Consider the following 25855-nt stretch of genomic DNA (forward strand, 5'->3'; position numbering starts at 1 on the left):
AAGACGACACAAAGAGGAAAAAAAAAAAAAAAAATCATGGTTACTCAGTAATTCAAAATGTGTCCTTCACACATCCACCACTGATTTCACGCCATTTCACATCATTCTTGGAACTGAAATATTCTTTAAATTGTAGAGAACACCTCTGTATAATTTATTTCTCTTTTTTGTTCGAAATTGAAAGTTCAGACAGCCTGGGGAGGGAAAAAAAAAAAAAAAAAAGAAGAAAAAAACAGATTTTCTATTATTGCCGCTGAAGCACTGCCGGTGCTTTAAACGTCAGCGGCCTGTCACATGATTGGTTCTGTATCTCTCAATCAGTGCAGGTAATGACATCAAATCACACCGCTTCACTTCCTGTATCTGCCGCTTCCCTCTGCTCGCAAGACACACCAATCACTGATTTATTGACTTGAACGGCGCTGTCGCTCCTTCTCTGTACATACTCGCCTTCTAATTTCCACCTAACTCTCTCCCATGCTTGTCGCGGCTGAGTCATTTCCTTGCCCTCTCCATGCGATTGATTGCCCGCCACAGTGAGGTAAATTGCCAGGCAACTCGGCCCCTGATTACCTCTTAGCACAGAGTGCAGTCACACCAGCCGGGCCTTGTTAAAATGCATCTCTGGCCCCCTGTTGAACTCCCTTTTTGAAAAGTAGCGGTTATTATGACTTGCTACAGCTAGCTGGATTAACTAGCACGAGTACACTGTGATGTCCTCGGCGAACAGGGTTTCTCTTTTCAGCTCTATTTTACAGCAACGCAAGTAAACAGCTCATTTTTTTTCCCCCCGTGCAGCAAGTCGTAAAACAATACTGCCGTAGTAAAACATGGCTCATCTGATTGCGACGGGAGGAAATCTGATTGCACATGCATTTGTGGCGTCTACAAGTGCAAATTATTGTTTGACAAAACAAGAGAGGCAAACAATTAGAGTAAAGCTCTTCCCACCACATTTAATTCAACTGCGAATTGTTTTTATCACGTCTTCGAAGAACGAGCGAGTTCATTAACTGTAACTATGGTGATCTGTGTTTGTATGTTTTTTAGATGTTGGAGGTTCGGAGGAGTGCATGATAACCTGCGCTTTCACCGCGGGACTCAAATTAACACGTTTTATCTGATAAGTTCACAGTGAAATGACTCGGTATTCAAATATGTTTACAGACATTTGCAGCTGGGGATTGAAAAACCTGTTGAATTTTTTTTTTTCTTCAAAAAAGGAATTTTGTTGAACTCGGAAAAAAAAAGGAAGAAGGAATTTAAGTGCTTCATCAAAACTACCTTAAAATAATGTCTGTGGTTGTCCATTATTATGATTATATATATGCAGCCTGGAGTGAGCCAGGAGGCTTGTCCCATTTAATTAAATGATGTCCACTTTATCAGAAAAAAAATCCATAAATTATCCCCAAAATCTTTTCTATTTAGATTTTATCTGTGATACAAATGTATTTTTTCCCCTCAGTGAGGAGAATGGATTATTCCAGCACACTGCAATTCTATAATTGGAGCCAAAACAACAACAACCACAACAACATTACATGTGCAATTACGAAGACAAAAAATAACAACAAAGAAGATATTGCACTCTCAGTAGCTTTTTCATCTCAGGCTTCTAATGAGCTGTTTTGTATATAATATGTTTTGTAAGATCAGATTCAACAATAAAAACCGTCTGACTAGCCTTGTGAAGATCTCCCCTGTGCGACCAGACGTCCCTGGCCCGTCAGAACGGGGAATCCCCCAGACCCCCCCAGGACCTCCTGCGGTTCCAGGTCCTGGAGGAGCCGTGGTGGGACCTTCATGCATCAAGCTTGTATGTCCAACGAATCCCACAGACGCTCGATCGGGCTGACATTTTAAAGGCTCATGTCAACGCCTTGAACTCTCCGCCTCACTCTTTAACCCATTGCTTAACATTTACGGCAGGATGCTGCGACCGTCAGGGAATACCGCTGCAGCGAGAAATATACGTGGTCTGCAGATTTACACCAGCGACGCATGTCAAAGTAGCATCCATATAAATTCCAGGGCCCCAGGTTTCCCAGAAGAGCTTCTCCTGGCTTGATATTTTCCCACCTGTCAGTGCCGCCGCCGCTTCCTGGCTAAGTAAATGACGCACATGCATGGTCTCACGAAGGTACGGAAAGCGTGATTCATCAGACCACAACCCCACTCGGCGGCTCGCATGACCACTTTCCAGTGCTTTCAGAGGTCGAATGGATCATGGTGAACACTCTGATGGCTCTGTGGCGACACAGCTCCGCATAAAGCAATCTGTGTGACGATGACAGCTTTTTATCAGAACCAGCATTAATCATTTCTCTGACAGAGCTGGATGTGGACCAACATCTGCTTTCTGTGTACAGCACTGAGTTTTTCAGCTGTGACTCTGTTACTACTGCTACTACTACCACTAATAATGATATATTCACTTCAGTTATGCTACATATATATATTAGCAATTTAAATTTGTAATCAATTGTGATCAATGGAAGAAACTGCAAAATGCATATTTGATGGACTAAAACAACTGGAGTAAATAAACTAAATCATATGAGACATTAAAAAAAAGAAAGCATTTCAAAGCAAATTTCATAGACACCTCGTACTGCATGTGGAAGATGTAGCATCGCATCTCCGGTTGTTAAAAATAATGTTTATCACACATGTGCAGAGTATTCTGGGGGATCCATAACAACAGTCAAGATGTTCCTGAAATTTACTGGCTAAAATAAAAGAAAGAAAACCTCTCCGGCTCAAACAAAACTAAAATAAATTACTGTTCATTTCCTGCCCCGGTGACCAGACAATCAGAGCTATTCACCTGACCTATCAGTGCTTTTGCTGTGGCTGATTGGTGAGCATCTGAAGCTGTTATTATAAATAATGGCCATCACCTGATCCTGGAAAGCGCGTGAATACTCAGAGAGTAACCCCGGTTCATGAATGTAAAAGGTGCGCACGTATCTGTGTAGTGCCTTTAATTTATGGCATATTGTTCTCAGATAAACAAGAATCGCTGCTCTGCGTTTACAGCACATCATAACAACACGTTTTATTCTGGCAACCTCAACAAAAGGCGGACCTCGTGTCAGAGATAATACATTTTGTGCTCACAAACTTGTTTTCATGAATCATTCCCACGTGACATCCGCGTCTGGTGTGTGTGTGTGTGTGTGTGTGTGTGTGTGTGTGTGTGTGTGTGTGTGTGTGTAGCAGAGAATTAAGCCAGGCTGTAATGTATGCATAACTTTTGTAGTGCCAGTACCCGTGGAACCCTCTGTGATGGGAAATATGCTGTTTCTCTGCATTTTAATAAAGGTCAGTCTGCTTATCAAGCCAAGTCATTATTTACAGTTTGCCGTTAATTCAATTTTTCTTCTCATGCTGGATCCACTACAGAGGAGGAGGAAGATGGCAGCCAGACATCAGAGGCTGCCAGCTTTGGCAGAATGGCTGCCAGTAACATTTTAAATTGTGCTAATTAATGTGCAGATAGACTACTATCTCTTTATGTCGGTTTTCTTTTTTTATGTAATTCATCACAGGCTGAATAAGAAAATGACGTAAGCAAACTGTCACCATATGATTCCGTACATCATATACTGTCATTATAAAGACTTCGGAGTGAAATCCAAACGCTGGACAGGATCTGCATCCAGGTATCTTCCATGCAAGAGGACATGCAGAGGTTAATGTGGAAATGTGGGACAACAACAGCAACATGCAAGCATAAAATGATTCAGCGGAGCTCTTTTGTGTTTGTACGTTTTGAACCTCAGTGCATGTCAGACCTGCCATTAGCCTCGGAGCGCAGCGCTGTGACATCTGTTGAAAGAAGTCGTCACCTACCGTAGACCAGGACCGTGGCCGAGGTGCTTTTGCGGCGTGCGACAATGTTTTTAGCCACGCACGTGTAGTTGCCCGTGTCCGCCAGCCGGGCTTTTTTGATGACGAGATTATGGTCAGCCGTGATGAAAAAATTGGGGTCGCTGGCCGGGTCGATCACATCCTCGTTTCTCTGCCACTCCACCTGAAAATATATTTCAGTGGTCAAAATTGACTGCAACTCAATAGAGAGCGAGCGGCTCGCTCCGCCGCCGTCAGATATGAAGTGGATGAGAGACGTCCAGTGAAGCAGCTGTCCTGAACAAGAACACACCTGGATTGGAGTGAATTTGAGACAATTCATTTCTATATACACCCTACTGACTTTAATATCTATTAAGTGTGTTCTGTGGGGGTTCGGGCTTTGTTGTGAAGTTGTGGACACGTCTGCAGCCGATGGCGCTCAGTGAGAGGAGCATCACGCCTTGTGGAGTTTTTGTGCTCTTTTGCAGACGCCGAAAGTGATGTTATTCCTCTTTTGGTGTACTCTCAGACTGACTCGCTTGTTTTCTTGCTCTCACTTGACCCTATGCTGTCTCGAGAGAAGCCACGGTATGGCAGCAGTGTTGTCGGTATTACTGCCAGTTGCGATACCGCATATAATTGGGCTTTCTTCCTCTTGTGCGCCTATCCCTGTTTTCTCCCGCGGTGACTTCTGCTCTGATGTTCTTTTCTGCTGAACTGCGGTTGGCACCTTCCTTCCCATTTCTCTGCAAACTGTCCCCACGCTGTCGGGCTGTGATTGGCTCGTCTGCCGCTCCTGGTCTCTGGGCTGTCTGAGTGGCTGGCCTGAGCGCCTCTCCTGTTGTTATTAGAGCGGTTAGTGCCTATCTGGGACGGGGAGGGATGCGGCGCACAAGGTGAAACATCTGGCCCCGGCCTGGTCCTCTAAACACAGATCCGCACACCGCAGAGAGGCGGGCAGATCCAGAAAAAGACTCGAGTGTGCGAGAGACACGGCGCACGGAGATATAGAATGAGATAAGGAGAGAATGAGGCAAATAGAGCCATTAATTATGAATAGGCCTTTAGAGATGCCAAATGGGGATTGAAGCCTCCAAGCCTATCTTGAGTGATGTGACGAGACGATGTGATATACCGCTTCCCAGAGATGTAAGAGAGATAATAAATCAATAATGGGGAATAATTAGAGGTGTAATTTATCCGTACGGGCCTGTCTGCTCCCCGGTGGCTGTGGGTGCGATGCGGGGGAACTGATCCTGAGCCACTTCTTGCTCTTTTGTCCTCCCGGTGAGGAAAGGGTAAATGGATGCTGGATGTGATCCTATAAATATCTGCTGTATTCGTGTCTCACCTCGGCTTGTGGCACTCCCTCGGGGGGATGGCAGTGCAGTAACACCTCCTGGTCCAATGCCACCTCCTTCCCCTGCGGCTCCTCCTCAAAGTTCTTTCTCAGGTCTTGCAGGGAGAAAAAAAAAATACAGGGAGAAATACAACCAATTAGGATACTTTAAAAGCTTGTGAGATGGGAGAGGAGGGGGGGGAAAGAAAAGAAATAAAAAACTTCTATCTCCAAAACTTGGCTTGTTGCTCTTTCCCAATTTTCCACTCCTGAAATGTCCAGCCATGGCATCACTGAGCATGTCGCACTCTAGTTGGCCCCTAAGCCACAATGGGATCGGTGGCACCAACCATGTTGCTTATTACAGGCTGCCTGGCTGGTTCAGAGATGCTTGTCTGTTGCCAGAGGGGCCCGGCATCAAGCAAAAGCAATTGCATTACCCTCACTCCCACCCGCCCTCCTCTCCGCGGCGTCCGCCAGCCTCCAGCCTCCATCTGTATGACGGCTTGGAGCAGCCACACGAAAACAAAGCCCCGAGGCGCCCGGACAAGAGCTCCTGCAAGCCTGGCTGGCTGCACGGGGCCTCACATTACGTCCCGTTGAATACTCTTACTCTTACACCAAAGCCCTGCGATATATTTGTGTGTGAGCCCCGGCTGTGAGCTGCACAGGTGAAACCGGCAAAGCTCGCCTCTCGCGGCGACAGTAAATGCAGGACTATTTGTATCAGACGAGGGCGACGGCCCGCCGATGGCTGCCGGGTTGACGTAAATTTGACGCGTTCACCCCGGGTTTGGGCCGAGAGCCGAGCGACGTGTTGCTGTGTCGCGAGGGGCGGAGCGTGCGGCTGCGAGCCGCCGGTGAATTCCTTTAAACAGATGTTGTGCCTGTCTTGACCAATCAGAGCCAGGAACACGTTAAGGCGAGCAGAGAGACTTTCGCGACATTCAATTTAATTAGAACCGATGCAATGGGACTGGAGGAGGCTTGAGACGTAACGGTCTTGGAAGGTTCAAATGTATGCGAGTGTATATGGGCGTGCACGTAAGTAAGAGGAACGCGTGGGAAAGGCATTGTTATGCAGGCGCGTCCGTGTCCTTATCTTACATCTATCCGACTTTGTTGAGCTCTCAAACAAAGACGGATAATGAGTGTGTGTTTTCAAAACGCCTTGTGGTTTGGAAACGACGTCGCGCTTGGCTCTGTCTCGAATAATACATATTTATGTGGGAATTAATAGGCAGAATCCTTTAAAATACTCAAACGTAAAATGGCTTCTCCTAATAAAGCTTTTGAGGCTGCGGCGAGGGATGTGTCTGCGATCCCCAGACAGATTTATGATTGCAGCACAGCAATAAATTTCAAATCTGTTTTTATTCCTGTTACTTTCATAGGGATCATTGCTGATATACTGTATCTGGTGAAAAATATGCTCATGAATACTCAAATTTAGTGTTCCACTTTTTTTTTCTTCTTCTTTTTAAAGACAGCCTTCAAGCAGATGCATTACTCTCTCGTGCTCCCTGGCGGGGTTTGAGATTTCCTTCTTATAAGAATCACAGACAGATGATTTCACTAAATTATAATCAGAGAAACGCACTGTGGAGCAGCAGATCACAGTCGTCTCCAGGCTAATTGCTAAATGAAACTCGGTCCCTCCTCAGCTACCAAAGGAGAAAATGACAATCCTGCTAATATCCTCCGATAACGTCTGACACGCAGTGTGTGTTCAGCGTCGTGAAGTGCACTCACAAGCGATCCTGATGTATGCTTTTTGGCTCTTCTGGGTGCCCGTCGTGCTCCAGGCCACACACTGACACCAGTACTCGTCCAGACCGAAGATCTTCTCCACCTGCTGCCTCGTGATGTCGATCGTCACCTGCATGACCGGCAGCGCTGCAAAGCAAACACAGGAGCGGCATGGTGAACGCCGGAGACATCAGCGCACCCCCCGACTGCCCCTCCACCCCCACGTCCTCACGCTCCACTGCAGGAAAGAGTTAAATGCCGATAAATATTGCCTCGACAGGAAAGAAAACAAATGAGCTGAACTGAAACCTTCGGTGTATTTTGTACCTTGAACTCAACCGGCAAAGTAATTTAAAAAAAGCCAGGCAGAATAAACAAGCAGAGAGCCATAATCATATATAAACAGAGGGCTTGTTAACTGAGGAAAATGAGAAGAGAGCCTCACAGCTATCCTTGGTGTAATTTGGAAGGTGTTAAAACGGCAACAGTTTGGGAAGGAACAAGGAAGCACTAAACAAACACGCCACAAACGAAAATACTCGCTATAACCTGCTTCTCCCATTATTAAATCCAGGAGGGCGGATGGAAGAGTTCACAATCTATGGGGCTTTTTCACAGCGGCGCAGATATAAGTGATACTGCCGGAGTGCATGGCAAAAAATAGCTTTATTGCTTTTCCAGGAGAAAGTGAAGACAAGCGGTCTCTAAACAAACTAAAAATTGGGATGAGATCCGCTCTGCTTAACTGCCCAAACAATATACTGTTGTCAGATTCTTCCCTTTTTTATATATATATTTGAGAAGCAAACTTTCATTTCATTTTCCTTTGACCTTATATTTGAGACTTGTAATCCGGAGGGTTTGTTTCTTTTTTTTTTTTTTTTAATATATATATATCGAACTGCAACTTTGATCCCTGCTGTGTGTCCCACTTTGTCTTTACTCGCATGAAACCGTTGCCCCGTTTCCGCTCAGGCTCGCGGCTGCCTCTCTGTATTATCTGTTCTCTTTGTTGTCTTTTGGAGAGATGTGTGTATTAAGGCAGTGTTTCAGAGTCACAGAGGACGAATCGTGGAGAACGACAGGAGCAGCGTATACAGCGCCGTATAGTGGGATCTCAATGGAAAGCCACTCTTCACAACATTTACATAAAAGCACTTTGTGACACTCTTACACTCCCCTCACACACTTGATCTGTCATTTCCGGCTCCAGACTGAAGCTTGACTAAGTGGCGCACATCACACCATCAAACCTTATACAGCAATTACAGAAAGCACTTGTGCTGATACACAGCATTCATCCAACCAAACTGGGAATGTTTTCCCCCCATTTTTTTTTTTTTTTTTTTTTTTTTGCAATTTGAGGCAAACTGCACATTGCTGTGTGTGAGCGCAGCCCGAACCCGGCGGCGATGTGAGCTGTCGGGGAGGAGAGTGGAGTGGCTCCACCGCCGGCAGCGACACGCAGTGATAAGCAGCGCTCAGGGTCACCGGCAGAACCCCGTGTATTCGGGTCTGAATGTGGCAGCTTTGGCTATATGTGATCACTACAAATGTGCGTACATGTGCAGTGAATCCGGCCCTGAAGCGCCACTCTGAGCATCAACAGCCGCCCCCCCCGTGCCGCGTGCGCCATTTCCCCCCAGCACATGTGCCTCACTCGAAGCTAATTTAAAAAGTGGAAAATGTGATGTTTATAATGGATTCAATTATTCTGCTACGGCAGTCAGTTCATGATTAATTTCAAAAACAAGCCTTGGTTCAAAAAACTCTATTTCTCTTAATAAAACGCAGCTCCTCCATTGTGTGCCGGTGTGTGTCTGGAACAGGCTGAGAGGGCACCTAAAAGCTAAAACAAATGGCTGAAGTAACAAAATGGGCACTACAGAGAATGAACAAATGGAGCAGAAGGAACTCTACTTCTGCCTTAAAGAGGAGGTAGAAAAACAGCTCCGGTGACAGCAGCAGCAGCAGCAGCTCACACACCGACTCCACATCCGCCACCCAAGGACAGCGCTTCATTCTATTGCTTGGCGTTGCATACTCACACACAACAGACCCTGGAAAATGCTCATTGTGAAGGCAGCGCTGGGAAATATGGCCTAAATTCATATCTCTATCATTTTTCTCAAACTGGCGATATATGTTAGTTTTTTTTCTCAATGAAGTTTTACCACATATACGATTCTAAAACAAAGTCACCAACAAATTGTAACACAGGCACTTTTATGGTGATTTCTCCAGAAAAATAGAGAATACATACATTTTCAATTTAAATATGCTGATTTGAAACTTCGCATCCTGGTGCAAAATACAGTGAAACGTGTCTTTGAATCCTGCTGCAGCTAAAAATAAGATTCAACTAAATGCATTTGCATAGCCATCTCACAGGGAGGACTGGATCTTCTGGCGTTCCGGTTTTGGTCGACAGATCATGTCTGGCACATCTCTAGGGTCATCTGACATGACCTGAAACATTCCCCGTATCTAAAGGTCAGCGACCTCGCTGAGTCAGATTAGACTTGATGGAACTGTGTCATAAAAATCCATGAGAATCCAGTGTGATATTATACATTAATGCCTGAGAATTTAGTCCTTGTATCAATAATTAAAAGACGCCCTGAGTTTAAAATTCACCGGTGTGTGCTCATGTGTCTCCCTGATGGTGTTTTTCTGTGGCAGAGCTGACCACAGTGACAGAAAACATGAAGGAAATGCTCCGTCGTCCGCGGCGCGCGGCTCCGGCGGGGGTGGAACTTTCGGTCGAGACATGTTTTCTGCATTCTCTACAGATTCAGCTTTTCTGGCTCAACACTGGACGGGTGAAATCACCAGTTCCTCTGTAAAGCGCCTTTGGGCACGTCACCCAAAAGTGCCAGACGCCTCCTCTTCTACTTTTATGGTGGTTTTGTCCATTGCTGAGAAAATTATTGAAGAGTTTTGAGTCCTCTATTGTCAGTCACTCCGTTTGAGCACTTGTAATTGTGTGTTAGGTATCGACAAAATCTGTGAAATGCACATATGGACGCATAACGGCGGCGACGGCACAGCTGCAACGTCAACGCGCGGGAAAAACCAATGACCAGCATGCCCTGAAACCTGAAATTTAAATGAAACCCAGAGAAATCCTTACAGCCTTGGACATGTACAACAAAACACACACGTCACGGCCCTGATTTAAGCTGAGCGCACCGTTGTTGGCTTTGCACGAGTTAACTTGGACGAACAGGTTCGAATACATATATTTGAAAAAATGCCATTAAGGGCTGCCGGGTGCTCGGTTCGGCCCTACTTACAGTAGGAATTCATTTGATTAATGCAAACCTTTTCTCTTCCTTTGAGCTGGGGGGTGAAATGAATGGAGATCAGTATGGAGATGCAAAGCATGAACAATAGCAACCTGAGGTTAGAAATCCTAAGAAGAGCAATTTGAAGCTCTGCTTGCCAGGGTAATTGCATTCTGTTTCCTTATCTCTTCTTGTCTCCATAATTACCTGCTTTCTGTGTCTGACACCTTCCAGTAACACTGCTGTGAGTCATTCTGTCCAATTTCACTCCAATTAATAAGTAGGACAAAATAATCTCATCACTTTGTGTACAAAATACCACCATAATTTTATAGCCGTTAATAATGATTGGGCAGACGGCTATTTACCGTTGTTTTCCATTGTCGACTCCATTAGGGTGGCTGTGAGACAAACCAAAACTTTAAGAACAACCGTCATGCATGACGGATACAAGAACTCCAATATAGAGTCAGAGGGAAGGCTCTGACACACTTATGACTCAATTATATTAATATCGATTTATAATTGTATGCTCAGCAGCCTCCAAGGTGCTGGGAACTAAAAAGAGTAAGAGGAAATTTACACTTCCCGTCCTGCAAGATACTGACGTGCACTTAAGATTCCCGTCAAATGATAATTAAAACATGACACGATTCCCTCAGCCTTCAGTTTGATCTGAAGCCCATTTATAAATGAGCTCATATCCCCAACCTCAGTGAAATTACTGTGAAAAATTTAAATGGTGATTATGTGATTGACACAGTGTGAATCCTGGGCTTACAGCTGGAACCCCGGTGGGTTTATTTTTATTAGAGTGCAATGGTGCAACTTATTCTGCTGTGCTTTAACCGTCGTTTTTGGAAAGTAAATGTTCACTCTGTAACATTGCATGGGAGTTAATGCAGGGAGCTGAAGGGACACACGTGCACCGGCGCTCGCAGTCAACTCCTCTGGCTGTTAACAACACTGTACATACAAATTGGATTGCGGAAAAGGGTTAATAAATCCCGAGGTTCATCTTGCCAAACTCATTTGTCACAGTTGTGTGCCATGTCATTTCGGTCTTCAAGGTTTTCTGGTTTGATTAACCCATTAAGACCTGAGGCGATATTTTCTTGCATACAACATAATTTCACCTTTTCCCACAAGCGTCTCTGCAGATCCCGGCACCTTCATTGGGTTTTAAAACGGTGACATGCTACGACTGAGCTTAGTTCACTTCCAACTCAAAAGGGAAAATATCTCCAGGCGGTGATGGGTTAATACATTAGGTGGGCTCAAAAAAATCATAATTACTGTTTTGAATTGATATTTTACTACATACTCTAAAGTTATTACTATAATAATTACATCCATAAGGTGAAAATAACCATAAAGAATCAATTTTGATGATTTCTGTAATGTGATTTCCACAACATACAAGCAAGGATGACAATGGTTCCTCTCTCTGTATAGTCTGCAGAAACCACATTTCCAGCAATAAGGCCATATGATGTGTCCATAACCTGACCACACACTGCGGGCGGCACGGTGGTGTAGTGGTTAGCATAATCACGCCACAGCAGTAATATCTCCGGTGACTAAGCATTTCCCACCAGAGCAAATTTAAATGTGTTTTTTTTTCCCCCTATTGATGCAGCAGTGTAAACTAGTTATCTTACTGTTAGCGAAGCAGCATCAACATGAAAGTCAAACTGGGTGAATTTTTCAACACATTCATGCTGCAAGCTGCAGAAAACATGCAGACTGGGAATCAGCAGGCCTTCAACATTAGCCTGTAGAAAAACAATGTGAAGGACAGGAAAACACTCGTCCGGGCAAACGTGAAAACAAATGTGTGCCGGTTTTCCCAAAAAGCGAAAAAAAAATTGAATCATTTATTATATTTTTAAATGCGATGCCTTTTGTTTCTACTTCTGAACAAAACACCAAAAGACATGTTTTTTTGAACATTTCACTGTGTTTTGCACTGGAAGATGTTTTTTAAAAATAACATTCAGGAATCACATTTATTTTTATTTGGCAAATTTCGAGATCTTCAGGTTTCTGTGAAAATATGGTTAAAAAAATGTGGGATTTTTATACAGTGATCATTCTTCTTCACACTAAAACAAAGGACACTGTTATTTACATATGTTAATATGATTTTGTCATGTTCGGGGTGTATAGTAAGCTGGGACTGACTCCAGATCAGCGCCGCGTGAACAAAGCTGGATAGATGGATTACTCAAAGACACATCTGCTGATCAAAAATCAGTGTATAAGTCATGAAAGAGAGCATCTGCAACATCTATCGAAGAAGGAGCATTTGTAAACGCACCCAAGCTGTGGGCTCCGGCTCAGACACACCAAAGGAAACACACTGTTTTGCTTCAAGACTTTCCTGATAGTTAAAAAAAAAAAAAAAACGAAAGGGAGGAAAGAAAAGACTACAGAAGACGCAGAGTGGCTGAGTTCATGAATAAACTGACCTTACTATTGAATGATGGAGCTTGTTGCAAAGTCTTCAGGCAACCGAGTACAATGCCAGCTATTACGAGACCCACTGACGCACACACACACACACACACGGGCACAAAGGAGACATGCACGTTTACTGGATTGTGTGTTGCTCCGATCTGAAGCGAAGACACGGTTATTTACACATGCGCTTCATTCAAATAAGCACGAGGAGCGACGCTTCACAAAAGGGAAGAGGTCACCAAATGTGAGAGAGAGAGTGTGTGTGTGTGTGTGTGTGTGTGTGTGTGTGTGTGTGTGTGTGTGTGTGCAGGAGGGGTAGAATGAATCTCCCCTCTGAGCCAAGGGAGGGCTCAACACACACAGGGTAAACATCATTGGACTCAATCCCGGGTGAGTCGATATTGGGCTCGTCTGAAAGCAGGACTTTATTTTCTCTCTCTCACTCTTGTTTTCGCAGACTCTGACCTCAATTCCATAGGGGTCATTTGCTTATCAAAGGCAAAGACTGGAACTTACAGGTCCTGAGTGTGTGTTCATTGTGACCAAGGAAATTCAATTAGGCAGCATCCCCCGCCGTGTGTGCGCGGCCGGGATTCATCAGTGGATATAGAGGGATTAGGGGTTGGGTGGCTCTACATCAGGGGAATGCACCATTTCAAGGCAGAGAGTTCACAATGGCTGAGAGGAGACATCGCAGATGAACACTTTTGCGGCTGCACTGTCTCCACATCCTGGCAACCGGTCAAAAGCATACTCTAAGTGTTTCATTTCCTCCTGTGCCTCTTTGTACCAGATGGCATCAGTGTCATCATCAACACCACAAGTGTCCAAAGCCTCCTTTCAAGCTCCCGACAATGTGCTCCTCCGCAGCCCAATTTAGCTCCGCCGCACGAAAAAACAGGAAGCAGAGTTGTCAAAAACTCCTTTCGAGCTAAACCGCCTGTCAAAATAAGCTGTAAAGCACAAGCAGGAAATACAGTCGTGGTTTTAGCATAGCTTAGTTGTGACGCTTTCAGTGTTTCCAATGGGGACTGAGTCAGAATCCACCCAGTCGACTCTGTTCCGGGCAGTAATGTTCACCTGTCAGGAGGTCACATCTGATAAGTTTACATAAAGGAAAGGTTTTTCAAGCATGAAATGCGTCACGATTATATTTTTTCAAATCATATATATATCACACGCCTTTGTAGATATTTTTCAGATTGGTGCTGATATATTTTCCTTTTACAGATTTTCTATGAATTTGGGATTTTAACTTTTTTCAGAGAGTTGAGGCATCTACTTAAATTAAACATCACGTCGCATTAGACGATACTGGTACTTTGTGGCCTCTGACAAAGTACAGCGAGGCCGAGCCAAGTTACGTCTCCAAAACTGTCTCAGTTCTCATAAAATTCTGTTTTCACAGTACCCGGCTTAATACACGGCCAGCACTCCAAAAATTACGCATTTATGCCTTGTCTGGAAACTAAACGGTGTGAAAACAAACTCCAGAGTCACATTTCAAAGCTTGGCCACACAAAGTTCATTATAAAGCAAGAAAAAAAAAAAAAAAAGCTTTTTCTCTAAAAAAGTGTTGTTTTTATTCCTTTTTTTTGACTATGCCTTTTTTGTGTTTTCTATGATAAAGGTGGAATTAGCGTCAAACAGATGAAGTATTTTCACTTACATACAAAGCCTATCTGCAAATAATCAAGCGTTAACCTCAGGTCAGGGAGTCAAGGGCAGCAGTGTTTCATCATTGAGCCTTCGCTCTTCTATTTCCATGTAAAGCGGCGCGGTGACGGGCGGCTCGGGCGGCTCCTGGCGTGGAGAGAGCGGAGACCGGCAGGTGACACAGAGAGCGTCTGTCTCCTAACAAGGATAACGTGGCCTTCTGGGTGAAGCATGGCTCTATTAAACAGCAAGTGAGACGGTAACAGAGGAGGGGGGCAGGCAAAAAGATGCGGCGGGTTCGCGAGGAACCTTCCATTCAGGGATGCCGGCGGGGTCGTGACACGAGTCAGTGGGACAGTGTTCTGGGTCAAGGCTCTGCCGCCGGTTATGACCGGCTTTTCAAGAGCTTCTTTTGATTGAGCTGTCCATTTTCCACAATGAATGCACGCCGCAAGGCCCCCGCTGATGCTCTGAATGTCGTTACAGATTATTCATGGCTGACAAACAGGCGGGCAGGTAGCGCTCCAATCAATCCGGCGAGGTTCAGTCCAATGCCACTCCAAGGAGACTCAGGTGGGGCTCCGACGCCGGAGCGGGAAGAGTAAATGGCGCGGGACAAAGGAATCGCTAATGAAAGTCAGAAGCCGATGAGCCTGTTTGTGAATTTCACCTCTGTTATTAAGTGACAGGTCCCAGGTTAACACTTTCAGGCTGACATTCACATCAAGAGCACCCAGCACCTGCTTTTTTCTAAGATATTTAATCAACTCTACTGAATCTTATCTCTTATCTCAGCATATTCCACCCATAAAGACACACAATGCAATCTGCACACACTGCCACACCAAGCTGACTCGCGCTGAAAACAAAATAAGGGATTATTTTTCCTGCAGTTTAAAATGGGCTGGGTGATATAATTTGCTTTAATTGATAATCATTATCATTATTAGCAGCATATGTGGCAGCAGGTGTGAGCTTATGGGGCTAAAGCTGTGAAACATCTCTCAGGCACTAAACCCAGAGTGCCGCAGCTCGTTCCACACGGGGCAAAGCACAAACATCTGAGTCCCTCCTCTCTTAAATACACAGCCTTTGTTCTGCATCGTGCTGATATCGGGAGCACCCAGGGGCGTGTTGGGCACCGACGCCTTCCGGTGGCCAGTTTTTGTGCCCGAAGAGCCAAAACCATCAAGACGAAGCGAGGAAAGTAAGCACAGCGGCAAAGTTTTAAAAAGCATTCAGTCAAACGGATAACTTTGAAGCCTAACGGCGTTTCCGCTGGTAGCCAGTGTCCTTAATAGCATGTGGATGCTAATACATACTCTGGGTGGGAAAACAAGTCTTGGACTATAAAATGATCCAGGAAGCCAAGCAGTGTGACAGACAGTCCCCGTCAATGGCGGGCGCCACGCTCAAGTGTCTCTGCAGGCTGCAGTTCTCCTGTCAAGTCCAGTCCAACCTGCAAATCCACTCTCCCGCTTCTCTGGAGCCTAAACAACAACAACAACAACATCAACAACAACAACAACAACAACAAAATAAAGGAGTTGCCAAGAAACAGAGCCCTGCAGGTGTGTGTTGCTATATACTGATGGCCACTTCATTCATTTACAAGCATCTAATTAAAAAAAAAGAGAAACATCATTTGATTAGCTCTTCTTCAAAAAGCCAAAAACACTGGGATGTTTCTACTCTACATTTATTTTATCTTGTGCTTGCAGGCATTGCAGCTGTATTTTAGCTTTGTTTTATTTTCATATACAAGAAGCCACATCATCAGACGCCAGAACCCTAAACTGTTCATGTATAAGCAGCAGAGAGACAGTGATACATTTCGGTTCTGAAACAAGCTGCAGCGGTGTTAAAGTGGACCTGAAATCCAAAGCATATCTGCCAACAATGTTGAAATGTAATGTACAGACTTTTAGTTAACCCAACTTCCTGTCTGTGGGTATCACTGGATCACTGGAAGAAAACCCATGACGGTTGAATGCAGATTTTAAGATTCTGGGTTTGAACGCGTCTGTTCCAGCAGCTCGACTGGCTGCTCAGTTGTTTCGATCTGCTAACTGCACAGACAACACATTCTACGGTTCACTTCGTGCAACAACAATACTTTTTTTTCTTCTCCTTTTAATATTCAGTCATTTTCAAAATAAAACAGATTCTTGTTGGCATGTCACGGCACTGCATTGTGTCAACATAATGTCACTCTGTCTGGAAACAGGCCGAAATGCATCTACAGCAACAGAAGCACAAAAATCAATGGAAAATAATTAGAAAGGCAACAAATTCTGCAATAACTGAAACACCTCTGCATTTTTTCCCCTCCTCATATTTGAAACTGCAGCCAACAATAGTGCTGTGTGTTTGGAATGCAGAGCAAAGAAATGAATATTGAATTGCATTAAGGAAAGCATGAAATGAAATAAACAACATCGAATGTAAATAAAACATTACAGAAGTATACTTGCATTAATATTCAGTCATTATCATTTCTCCGCATTGGAACGTTCCCGCATGTAGGTACTTGTGTTAAATCTATTTATAAAAAAGTGGTATTGGTGCATCCCTTGTTATGATCGAGAACACGGTTTTCATGTTATTACTTTAAACAGTTTGTTTCTCAATTAGAAAATGTACATTGAAGGAAGAGAAAATGCTTTAAAGAACATTACAGCAGCCTCAGTTTAAATCTGTCCCTCGTTGTCTTTGATGAGCTTCAGCAAACATTTGAAAATGTATTTTAAAAGCATCTATAAGAAATGTATGAAATATCTTACAGCTGTAAACATCTCACCCCATATTTAATAAGAAGACACCTAATGCAGCCGAAGGTTGGAATCAGAGGAAGTTTCAATAATACATATCTGCAAGACAATATTTGTTTCAGAGAATGAATGACTGGATAATCACAGGGTATTTTTGGATTCAAAGAAAATGTTTTCTTAGAAATATGAGACCATCAAGAGTTTTGTGAAGCTTCCAAACTTTATAAAATAAGAAAATGAATTTAAAACGGATATAAAGTACATGATCACATGAGATAAGTTATCCAAGGAACAGGAGATTGAGAAATGTGGAGTTATTCCTCCTCCCGCTGCTGCTAAGCGTCTGGAGGGACGCCGCCGCACGCTTGATTTAAGTGGCAGAAATAAGTCTGATCAGATTTGGCCAAGACCAAAACAAGTGAGGATCAGCTCGACTATCCACAAAAAGATTAATTCCAGTGTTTGCTTCACTCCAGGAGCGTCTGCCCTTCAGTACCAATAACTTCCCTGCCGTCTCTGTCGGCAGCAGAACGGGCCGCGGCGCAGGAGAAATGACACTCGGGCTGTGTTTAAGCGCGCAGGTGTTCACAGGTTAGGAACGTGTTAATGAATTGATTTACAGAACTTCAGAGCGGCTTTTCCACGTCGCCGAACAAGCGAGGACGCCACATGCCAGACATTCCTTTTATACTCTACGCTTACATCCGGCGGCCTGAAAACCAAGAAAAAGTCACAGCTGATTACATCAAGTAAACATTAATTCAAAGCAATGGATTTTTCTATTTACACTGTCCCTTCATAATTAGTTTGCCTAACCTTTCCTTAATAGTGTGCCTACGTACACATGCCTTCGCACACACACACACACACGCAGGCAGCGCTGTGATTTACCACAGTGCCCTTACCAAAGTGCCCTCGTTGTAATTACTCTCCATCCAATATCCTGACCTCGATGATTGGCAAGAGCAGAATGTTCTCGATGCCACAGTCTTGGGGCTGGGAGTGACTGGGACCCGCTCCTTTATCTCGCACACACACCTTGTCCTAGCGCGAATGAGAACGCGTCAGAGGTGAAGGCCTTGAGCGCTTTGCTTCTGCTTCCATTACATTTTGCAGAGTGGGAGGATCTGATAGAACGTTACCCACATGAAAGCCGTGATGATTTGCTCGGGCTAACATGCTTCTCTCCCCCTTGTCTGACATGGCCTTGGGCGCCGAAGTAAATAAGGAAAGCTGCTTCAGGTAAGCCAGGCTGGCTCCCATCTGGCTGCCGAGTGCTCCGTGCCATACAAATTGCATTACGGTTTTCTCCTCCCTCCTCATGATGGTTTGGCCCCTCTTGGGCTTTTGGCCGGCAGTGCTGTCTGAGTTGGGAGGCAGAGGTTTTTTTGGTAATCCAATGAAAGTGTGTAGGCGAATGTAAATATTGAGCGCAGCAACAAACAGCGTTGGGTAAACAGCCTCGGGGAATGCGCAGGTACAAAAGTCTTTCAAACCAAACTCGAAAAAAATGCCTGTTTTTGAAGTACAAAAACTCTTATTTGTGATAATAACTGATAGTATTAAATTGGGATTGAAGTACTAACCAATAAATATTCTTAAATGTGTTCAAGATTATTTTTTTTCAACATTTCCACACAAATGATCATTCACTTCCCATTTTCCAGATTCTTCCGTGACACTCAGGTTGTTTAAATCTGAGCTTCATTTCTCAACTGAAAAACTCAAAATCCTGGCAGATTATTAAAGGATAACGGTGCAGTGGACCTGGAGACCTTTTAGTTTTGCATCTTTTTCCTTCAGACCTTTTGTAGATATTCATCTCACAGTGCTAAAGCATGCTATGTCAATTTATTCCTGACTGTAATTTGCCTGCAGGTGTGAATGTGAGCGTGTGTGTGTGTGTGTGTGTGTGTGTGTGTGTGTGTGAGAGAGGAAGAGAGAGAGAATGCCTACCTGTATTTTATTCCTGCTATGGACTGGTAACATGCACAGGGTGAACCTGCCTTCACCCAAAACCCAGAGTTAGACAAAGCAGCATAGAAGACGGATCGATGCACCAGGATTATTACAATATGCACTGAGCACTGTTGTTATTCACTCCGCATTTAATTATTTGGGATTCTGAGCGAACAGCTTGATATATTTGTGCAATATCACTACAAATCAAATGATTCCCTCTTTCTGCTTGAAATATAAATGTGTTTGTCCCAATTGAGAGATTCAAATATTCCTTAGATCGTTTTAATGCTTCTTAACATGAACAACATGGATTCAAATTGATGCAGAAAACTGAAGTGTAGTTAACATGAATATTCACAACATGATTTTTGCAGCTTCTACACTTATGGCAAATATATTTCCATTACAAGCTGGACCACAGTTCAGACCAGCAGCTTCCAAAGCTCCTGAAAACTTTTCTATGTTGATGAGAGACGGGGTGTCTACCGGCGTTTGGCTTCACTCTAACATTTGGGCAAATCAGACCTTGAGGAAGTGGCCTGTCACTTGTATTAAAGATAATCTGGGGCCCTGCGGGTTAAAGGCTGGGAAGCATTAGTTCAGACCACACCGACCTCAGCTCTACCAACTGTAAATACTTCTTAAGGAGAGAACTCAGTGATGGGAAATTTAAGTAAGAAAAATACAAAATGAAGCAGCCTACCCTCCTGCTTTCAATTAGAATACTATATAGACCTAGCATAAGTCTGGAGTTCTGCCATTAACACATCTTAATAAACAACATACAAAAATATTCTCTTAAGAAAGGAAAATGGAAGCTTTTACACTGCTCAAAGCAGCTGAGGAGTTGAGTTAAAGAGGGAACTGATGGAAAAACAGAGAGACGGCAACCAAAGGAAGATGCAGAAAAAAAACGTGGAAGAGCCAAAGAAAACATGATATGAAAAAATAAGACGTGAAAGTTGCAGGCTTGAGTACATTTTGTTTGCTTCAATACTTCTCTGTTCCTATCCTTTGCAGAATCTATCCTATAGTCAGTGTAGTGTAGGAAATTCAAATATAAGCAAAAGCACGAAAGCTGAGAAACTGTGTTTTCTCCGGTCTTTACAATATAAACAAATGATCAGACCTTGTTGTTCTAATAGTCTCAGAGAGACACGGCATCCTCTCCACTGCGTGTTTATCCTGAGAGGACTTCAGACGGGGTCTGCTGGGGTTTCCGTGGCCACCGTGGATTCTCTCACGCAGTTAGAAAAGGAGGATCATTCATGTGATTGCAATCTAAAATCTCATCGCGAGCTGCCAGAAAACACCCCGATCTATTGTCAGTTTGTAATACGGTATTGGATATGGCATGAAAGAGATATCATGAGAAATGTCTGGTGGGTTATGCAGTGATGCAGATGCAGAACTGCCGTGTCCCTCAGAATCAATCTTCCCTGAAGACGTATGAGACAAAGTATTACCCTCAAGTCTTCCTCCTCTTGCAGACCGATATAAGAGCGGCAGCGGCTGAACTGATGATGTATTCTGGAGTGACGCGATGCAGAACAGTATTTCCTGCTTGTTTTTTTTTGTTCAAAAACACAACTTCAATTGTATTTAAATAATCTGTTTTACCCTTGAATCAAAGGAAGAGACAGCAAACACATTTCTTTTTTTAATCTATGACACATCCTGTAGCATGTCTGCATCTGAGAGAGGAATAATATATGGAAAAGGCCCACAGTTTCACTGTGTAATCAGCTTAAATCCCTGAACTACCTGGGTATTCTCATGATGCCGAGTTTACAAGGATCTCCCTCCAGCGCGGGCCGTGTTGTTTAGTCCAGAATCCTCTGTAATGTGATGCATGAGGGGCTGGAGTGCTGTAGACCAGGCACGGATTGCGCCTTTAAATATTCATTTCTTTGTTCAAATGTGACTGCTTCAATTATTAATAGAGTGGATGCAAGACAGAGAATTGTGGACTTTATAAATAACCTGATGCTGAAAATTGAGAGAATGGAGTGGAAGTGCCGAGTGGACCCCTGAGCTGGTTTTGATCGCGGGAGGAGCAGATGTTGGGCGATGGTGTTTATTATGCACACATGAAGCAGAGATGCAGAAAATTGCTGAGCTGGAGCAAACCAAATGTTATGAGGGAATGATTTTAAAGTGATTATGGGGAAGAGATGAAGCATATCCATGAGTGTGCAAGGATCAAAAGAAAAAAAAAAAAAAAAAGCAAGGTGATTAATGAATAACTTGTCAAACGTTCTCAGGCTGTGAATCCATTCAAAATTCACAACGTGATACATTTAAATGAGGGAAAAAAAAAGGGGAAAAACAACGCAAAAAACTTGAACTTGACCTTCCATTCAGTTACAAATTTGATTGTTAAATATAAACAGACTGAATTCTAATAAAACTGAACCACTGCCCTTTGAAAGACAGACGAGAAAACAAAACCCGTCTAAAACAACAGGGATGAATTATTCATTTGAATCACATGAAATCCTCAAGATTGCTTCCTGATGGCTCCTGGACCACAACTTCTGCTCCCGTTGTTGTGCGCACGCCTCACCGCACACCTGCTCACATGAAAAGGTTTCCCTCAAACGAGTGTTTTCCAACACGGCCCTCTTCCTTTTGTGCTCGCGGCCAAAACACGACGACCACACAAGGCTGAATCCCAGATATGCTACATGTGGGCAGGAAACTGCCGATGATCGACTGGGGGTTTTATTCCCTGAAACACGAGGTGGCGACGCATTTCCCCGCTCGTTTTTTCCACCCCGTCACCCACCTGACCCCCAAGTCCAGGCGCCTCCTTATGAAGCAGGCGGCCCTTCCACTGCAGGGTTTTCTCCGCACTGTGGGGCGAATAAATCCTGCGAGCCTCGTATACACTGTAGATGTTTAGATGCCTTTGGTTATAAATGCAGCGCCTCCCCCTGCGTCTCACTTCTTATTTGTGACACGCCGAAATATATTCTGTTCTCCCTTTCATATTTTACACAGCACTTCATGAGGAGATTGAAGCTATTCTTCTTCCTTCGCCGCGGCACCACTATCCCATACCCAGGACGCCCTGCAGCTTTTGGTTCAAAAAGGAAGAGAACAGTGGGCCGATGTTTGTTTGAGGGCTGTGTAAAATACCTATACTGAAAGTCTCCTTGGGGCCAAACACACAAAAGCATTAACTGTCAGCCACCGAGTTGCTCTGCCTATCAAAAATCTCCGAGGACTATTTAGCTGTCAGCTCCCTCACTGCACCTCCCAGCCCCACTATTTTTAAACGAATCTGAGCGGAGCAGGTGCTGATTGACACCACAAACTCCCACTCCGTCTCCCTCTGTCAGCATAACGCTCTCGTCTTTCATTTCCAGGGGATGTGGAGGTAAGTTGAAAGATAAAATTACATTACAGTTAAAATACTTGAATGAGGGGAGAGAAAAAAAAAAAAAAGAAGAAGAAGAAGGGAAACATCAAAGTTCATTGATGATCGTTGAAATAGAAAGCCTGGGAAGAAGCTTGCCGGCTCCATTCTGCATCCTCGTAGCTTTTAAAATGGTACATTTTGAGGTATATTGTGAAACCCAGGCACATTTGCAACTTTGGCCTCTATTTGCTCAGCACAAGAAAAGTACAAGTGGCCTGAGTAATGCATGGGTAATGCATGTGCAGCAGCACACAGAGCACATTTTATTCAGATGTCTTGGTTAGGGCACCGAAGGCTCGGCGCTGCAGTTAGACGGATCAGAGCCAATATTCCCATGTAGCTCTGAGAACTGAGCTGCTTTCCACAAAGTTACTGTGTGCCTTTGGAAATAAGGCTTTTGATCCATTTCATTTGAGCATTTACAGACTTATCATGCCTCCTGCAAGACTGAAATACTGTGCACTACGCAGCCGCGTGGCGTCATTTAAAACTCCTACCGCCGCACGTGCAAGGGGAACAAACGCAGGCTGGGAGGATGTATTGATGACACCTCGGTGTTTTCCAGACTCAGTAAGTAAATAACTCAAACAATTGTGAAAGAAAGGACCGCTAAGAATGCTGAACGCATTCCAGCTTCCAGCAAGGACGGAGCTTTTGTGAGGCTGACAAATGAGAAATTACTTGAGAAAAAGCAAAGCGCAGAGCTGACGTGGGATATGTTTTGGTGGGAGGACAAAGCCGGAGCGTGTGGGAGATTGGAACGGCAGCGTTGTTGTTTGACAAATGGTAATTATCTTTTTTCCCCCACTTTTGTTCCACTAATTGCAGTTAATTTTGAAATTCATTATTCCTGCATGTCAAGACCAACTTCAAAGGACCAGACCCGACGTACTCCAGATTTCCAAAATAAAAACACGCCTTGCACAAAAGTTGGAGACACGGAGAAGTGTGCCTTCTCGTATGAGTCTATTGGCGGGATCAATCAGCACAGCTGGCTGGTTTTTAATTCTGCCCGCCTCACTTTACTCCCACCGCTCCAAAACACACAGGCAGTTGTCTCAAGGCCAGACAAACACGGGCGTCAATTAAATCCACTTTGACTCCCTCCTCACTCCGAGCCGCGCCGCTTTGCTCTGAGAAAGGTCTGCCTCTCTGCACACAGACGCAGAGCGTGGACGCGGACGCCGGGCTGACCTGCCGGGGAAGTCTAATAGCGCACGCCGGCAGATGTGTCACGGGAACAATTCACCTTGCCATCTGTTTTTCGGCGCTTCATTGCCAAAGCCTTCCCCCTCCGTCCTGCAATCAAGGGCAGGATGAAATACAAGTCCCATTATGGGGAAGCAGCTAATAATGCATTATCAATTAGTCCCTTTGGCTACTGATCGATGCCTAGCAGGTGGTACAAGGCCATTTCCTTCATTTAGGGCGGCGGCGTCCTCTCCCCACCGATTCTCTTATTTCCTTCTGTTCATTAGGTGCTGCCTTGGAGACGTATCGGGCTTCGCTCAAATTGCAGCGCCGCCGTTCTTCTATATTCTATTAAAGATCATGTTTAATCGCTGCCATGTGGCCTCTGCTCCATTAGGACGACTCCGGACTGCACTAACCTGAAGTTTGACAACGGCGAAATGACAGCCGGCTTGTTGCTGCTTTCAAATAAATGTCATTCGTGTAAAAGAGGGGGTATGAAGGTAAAGACATTTTTCTGCATCTACGCTGTTGACCTATACAGAAATGAGAAAGAGGGATGAAAGGAGTGTGTAATACAGGGGGGACGGAGTGAGCAGAGAGTGGGTGGAAGTTGGTGTGAGAGAGGTGATTGGCTGCCGTAATACCGCGGATAAGCATTGTGGTATTAAAATAAAGGTTACAGATCGTTCTGGCTAAGCCCAGCTTATCTCCTCCTTAGATCAGAAATTAAATATGTCATCACGTTAAAATCCAGGATCTAGTCGATCAGAAAATACATATTTTATACAAATGAATCCTCCCCGGGCTGCAGACTCCCGGGTCGGCCCCGAGGTGCAATAACACATTATTAGTTCTTATTCAGGAAGTGATAGATGGCTTTAAAAGATTTAGTGACTGCGTCATTCAGGGTATTTAGACTTCAAAAGGACTGACAGAGGACAGGTGCTGCGGCTGACAAGCCTGATGCTGACATGACGGGGTTATACTGCCTTCCCAGTTAGATTTTACATGGTTTATCAATGTAATAATAATAAAAAAGAAGTTCAATATAATTGTGTGAGATTCTACTGTGAACTATTTCACAAAGTAAGAGGCAAATGTGTAGTATTTGATCATCTCCTCCGTGATATTCTGCTTTCATTGTGAGGAGCTTTGTCAACATCCGGTTCAATCAACAAAGAAAATATAATCTCCCCTCTTTATAAGGAGGTTGCTGAGCGTTATTGAAATAGGAATGTGAAATGCATGTATTTTCCACCTGAGAGGGTTTGCTGCTGGGGTGACAATGCGAAGCGTGGATCAAAATCGTTTCCATCAATGCCGGCAGATGAAATGCAAACACAATCAAATCAGTCTGGCCCATACAACAAGCCTCTGCTCAAATGCCAATCTCCCTTCTGCTCATCATGCGTCTGATGAGAAATCATAGAGTGGGAGAATCTCCTAATCTATGCAAACACACTGTCAGTATTGATTTGTTTGGAGGGGGATATGTCTTTATTAAGACTCGTCTCCTCTCTGTGACCTGGGAGAGACGCAGAGCGGGCCGAGGCTTAGGAAGCAGTCGCAGCCATAACAATTGAGATAAGTTACTGAGGACAGGTAATGAGAACCGATAGACTTGAGGACGGATCGATATCAGACATTGAAACCGGGAGAGGAAGGACAAATTTGACATCTCTTCCCCTCTCCGTGTTTGAAGGAGATCTTGAACCAAGCGGTTCTCTGTGTGAGCGTGGATTTCCAGGGCAGCCGAAGCATCTCGGCGGTGCAGAGAGGTGCGAGTCCGGCTAATTGTAACAGAACGCAACGACTTGGAGCAGCTCTTTGTCTTCGGTGCAGAGAATCAGTTTCAATAAACAGACCTGTCTGATGAGGGCAAAGGTCACGTCTGCCGTAGCAAGTTATCCGCATGTCATGTTTCCCCCCCGCCGGAGCTGTGAATACTGAGCAGTCCGACTGAAACACGCCGGCTCCTCAGACCTGCCTCGGTTATTAATTTAAACCCTTCCAGTTACTCTGACGTTCGCCCGGGTCTGCCGGGACTCAACATAGATGGAGTTCGCTGAATATTGCCTCTGCTGTTCTGGGTCAGTCCAGTTCAACTCAAACAGATATTCCTTCAGCCGCGGTCTGCTGCGTGAAGGTGAAG

At 44.3% G+C, this 25855-nt stretch overlaps 1 protein-coding gene across 3 annotated transcripts in view; it reads right to left on the reverse strand.

Moving 5' to 3' along the window:
* The window catches only part of unc5a (unc-5 netrin receptor A), a 144564-nt gene that overhangs the window by 38396 nt on the left and 80313 nt on the right, over positions 1–25855 (reverse strand). For all 3 annotated transcript variants that reach the window (XM_030111519.1, XM_030111508.1, XM_030111524.1), the window contains exons 3-5: positions 6950–7093; positions 5210–5313; positions 3859–4039 (exon numbers count right to left, since the gene is read on the reverse strand). In XM_030111519.1, coding sequence (XP_029967379.1) covers positions 3859–4039; positions 5210–5313; positions 6950–7093 — 429 coding nt within the window. The remainder of the gene's footprint in view (positions 1–3858; positions 4040–5209; positions 5314–6949; positions 7094–25855) is intronic.

Source organism: Salarias fasciatus, chromosome 2 (genome assembly GCF_902148845.1).
Source record: "Salarias fasciatus chromosome 2, fSalaFa1.1, whole genome shotgun sequence".
Classification (NCBI taxonomy): domain Eukaryota; kingdom Metazoa; phylum Chordata; class Actinopteri; order Blenniiformes; family Blenniidae; genus Salarias; species Salarias fasciatus.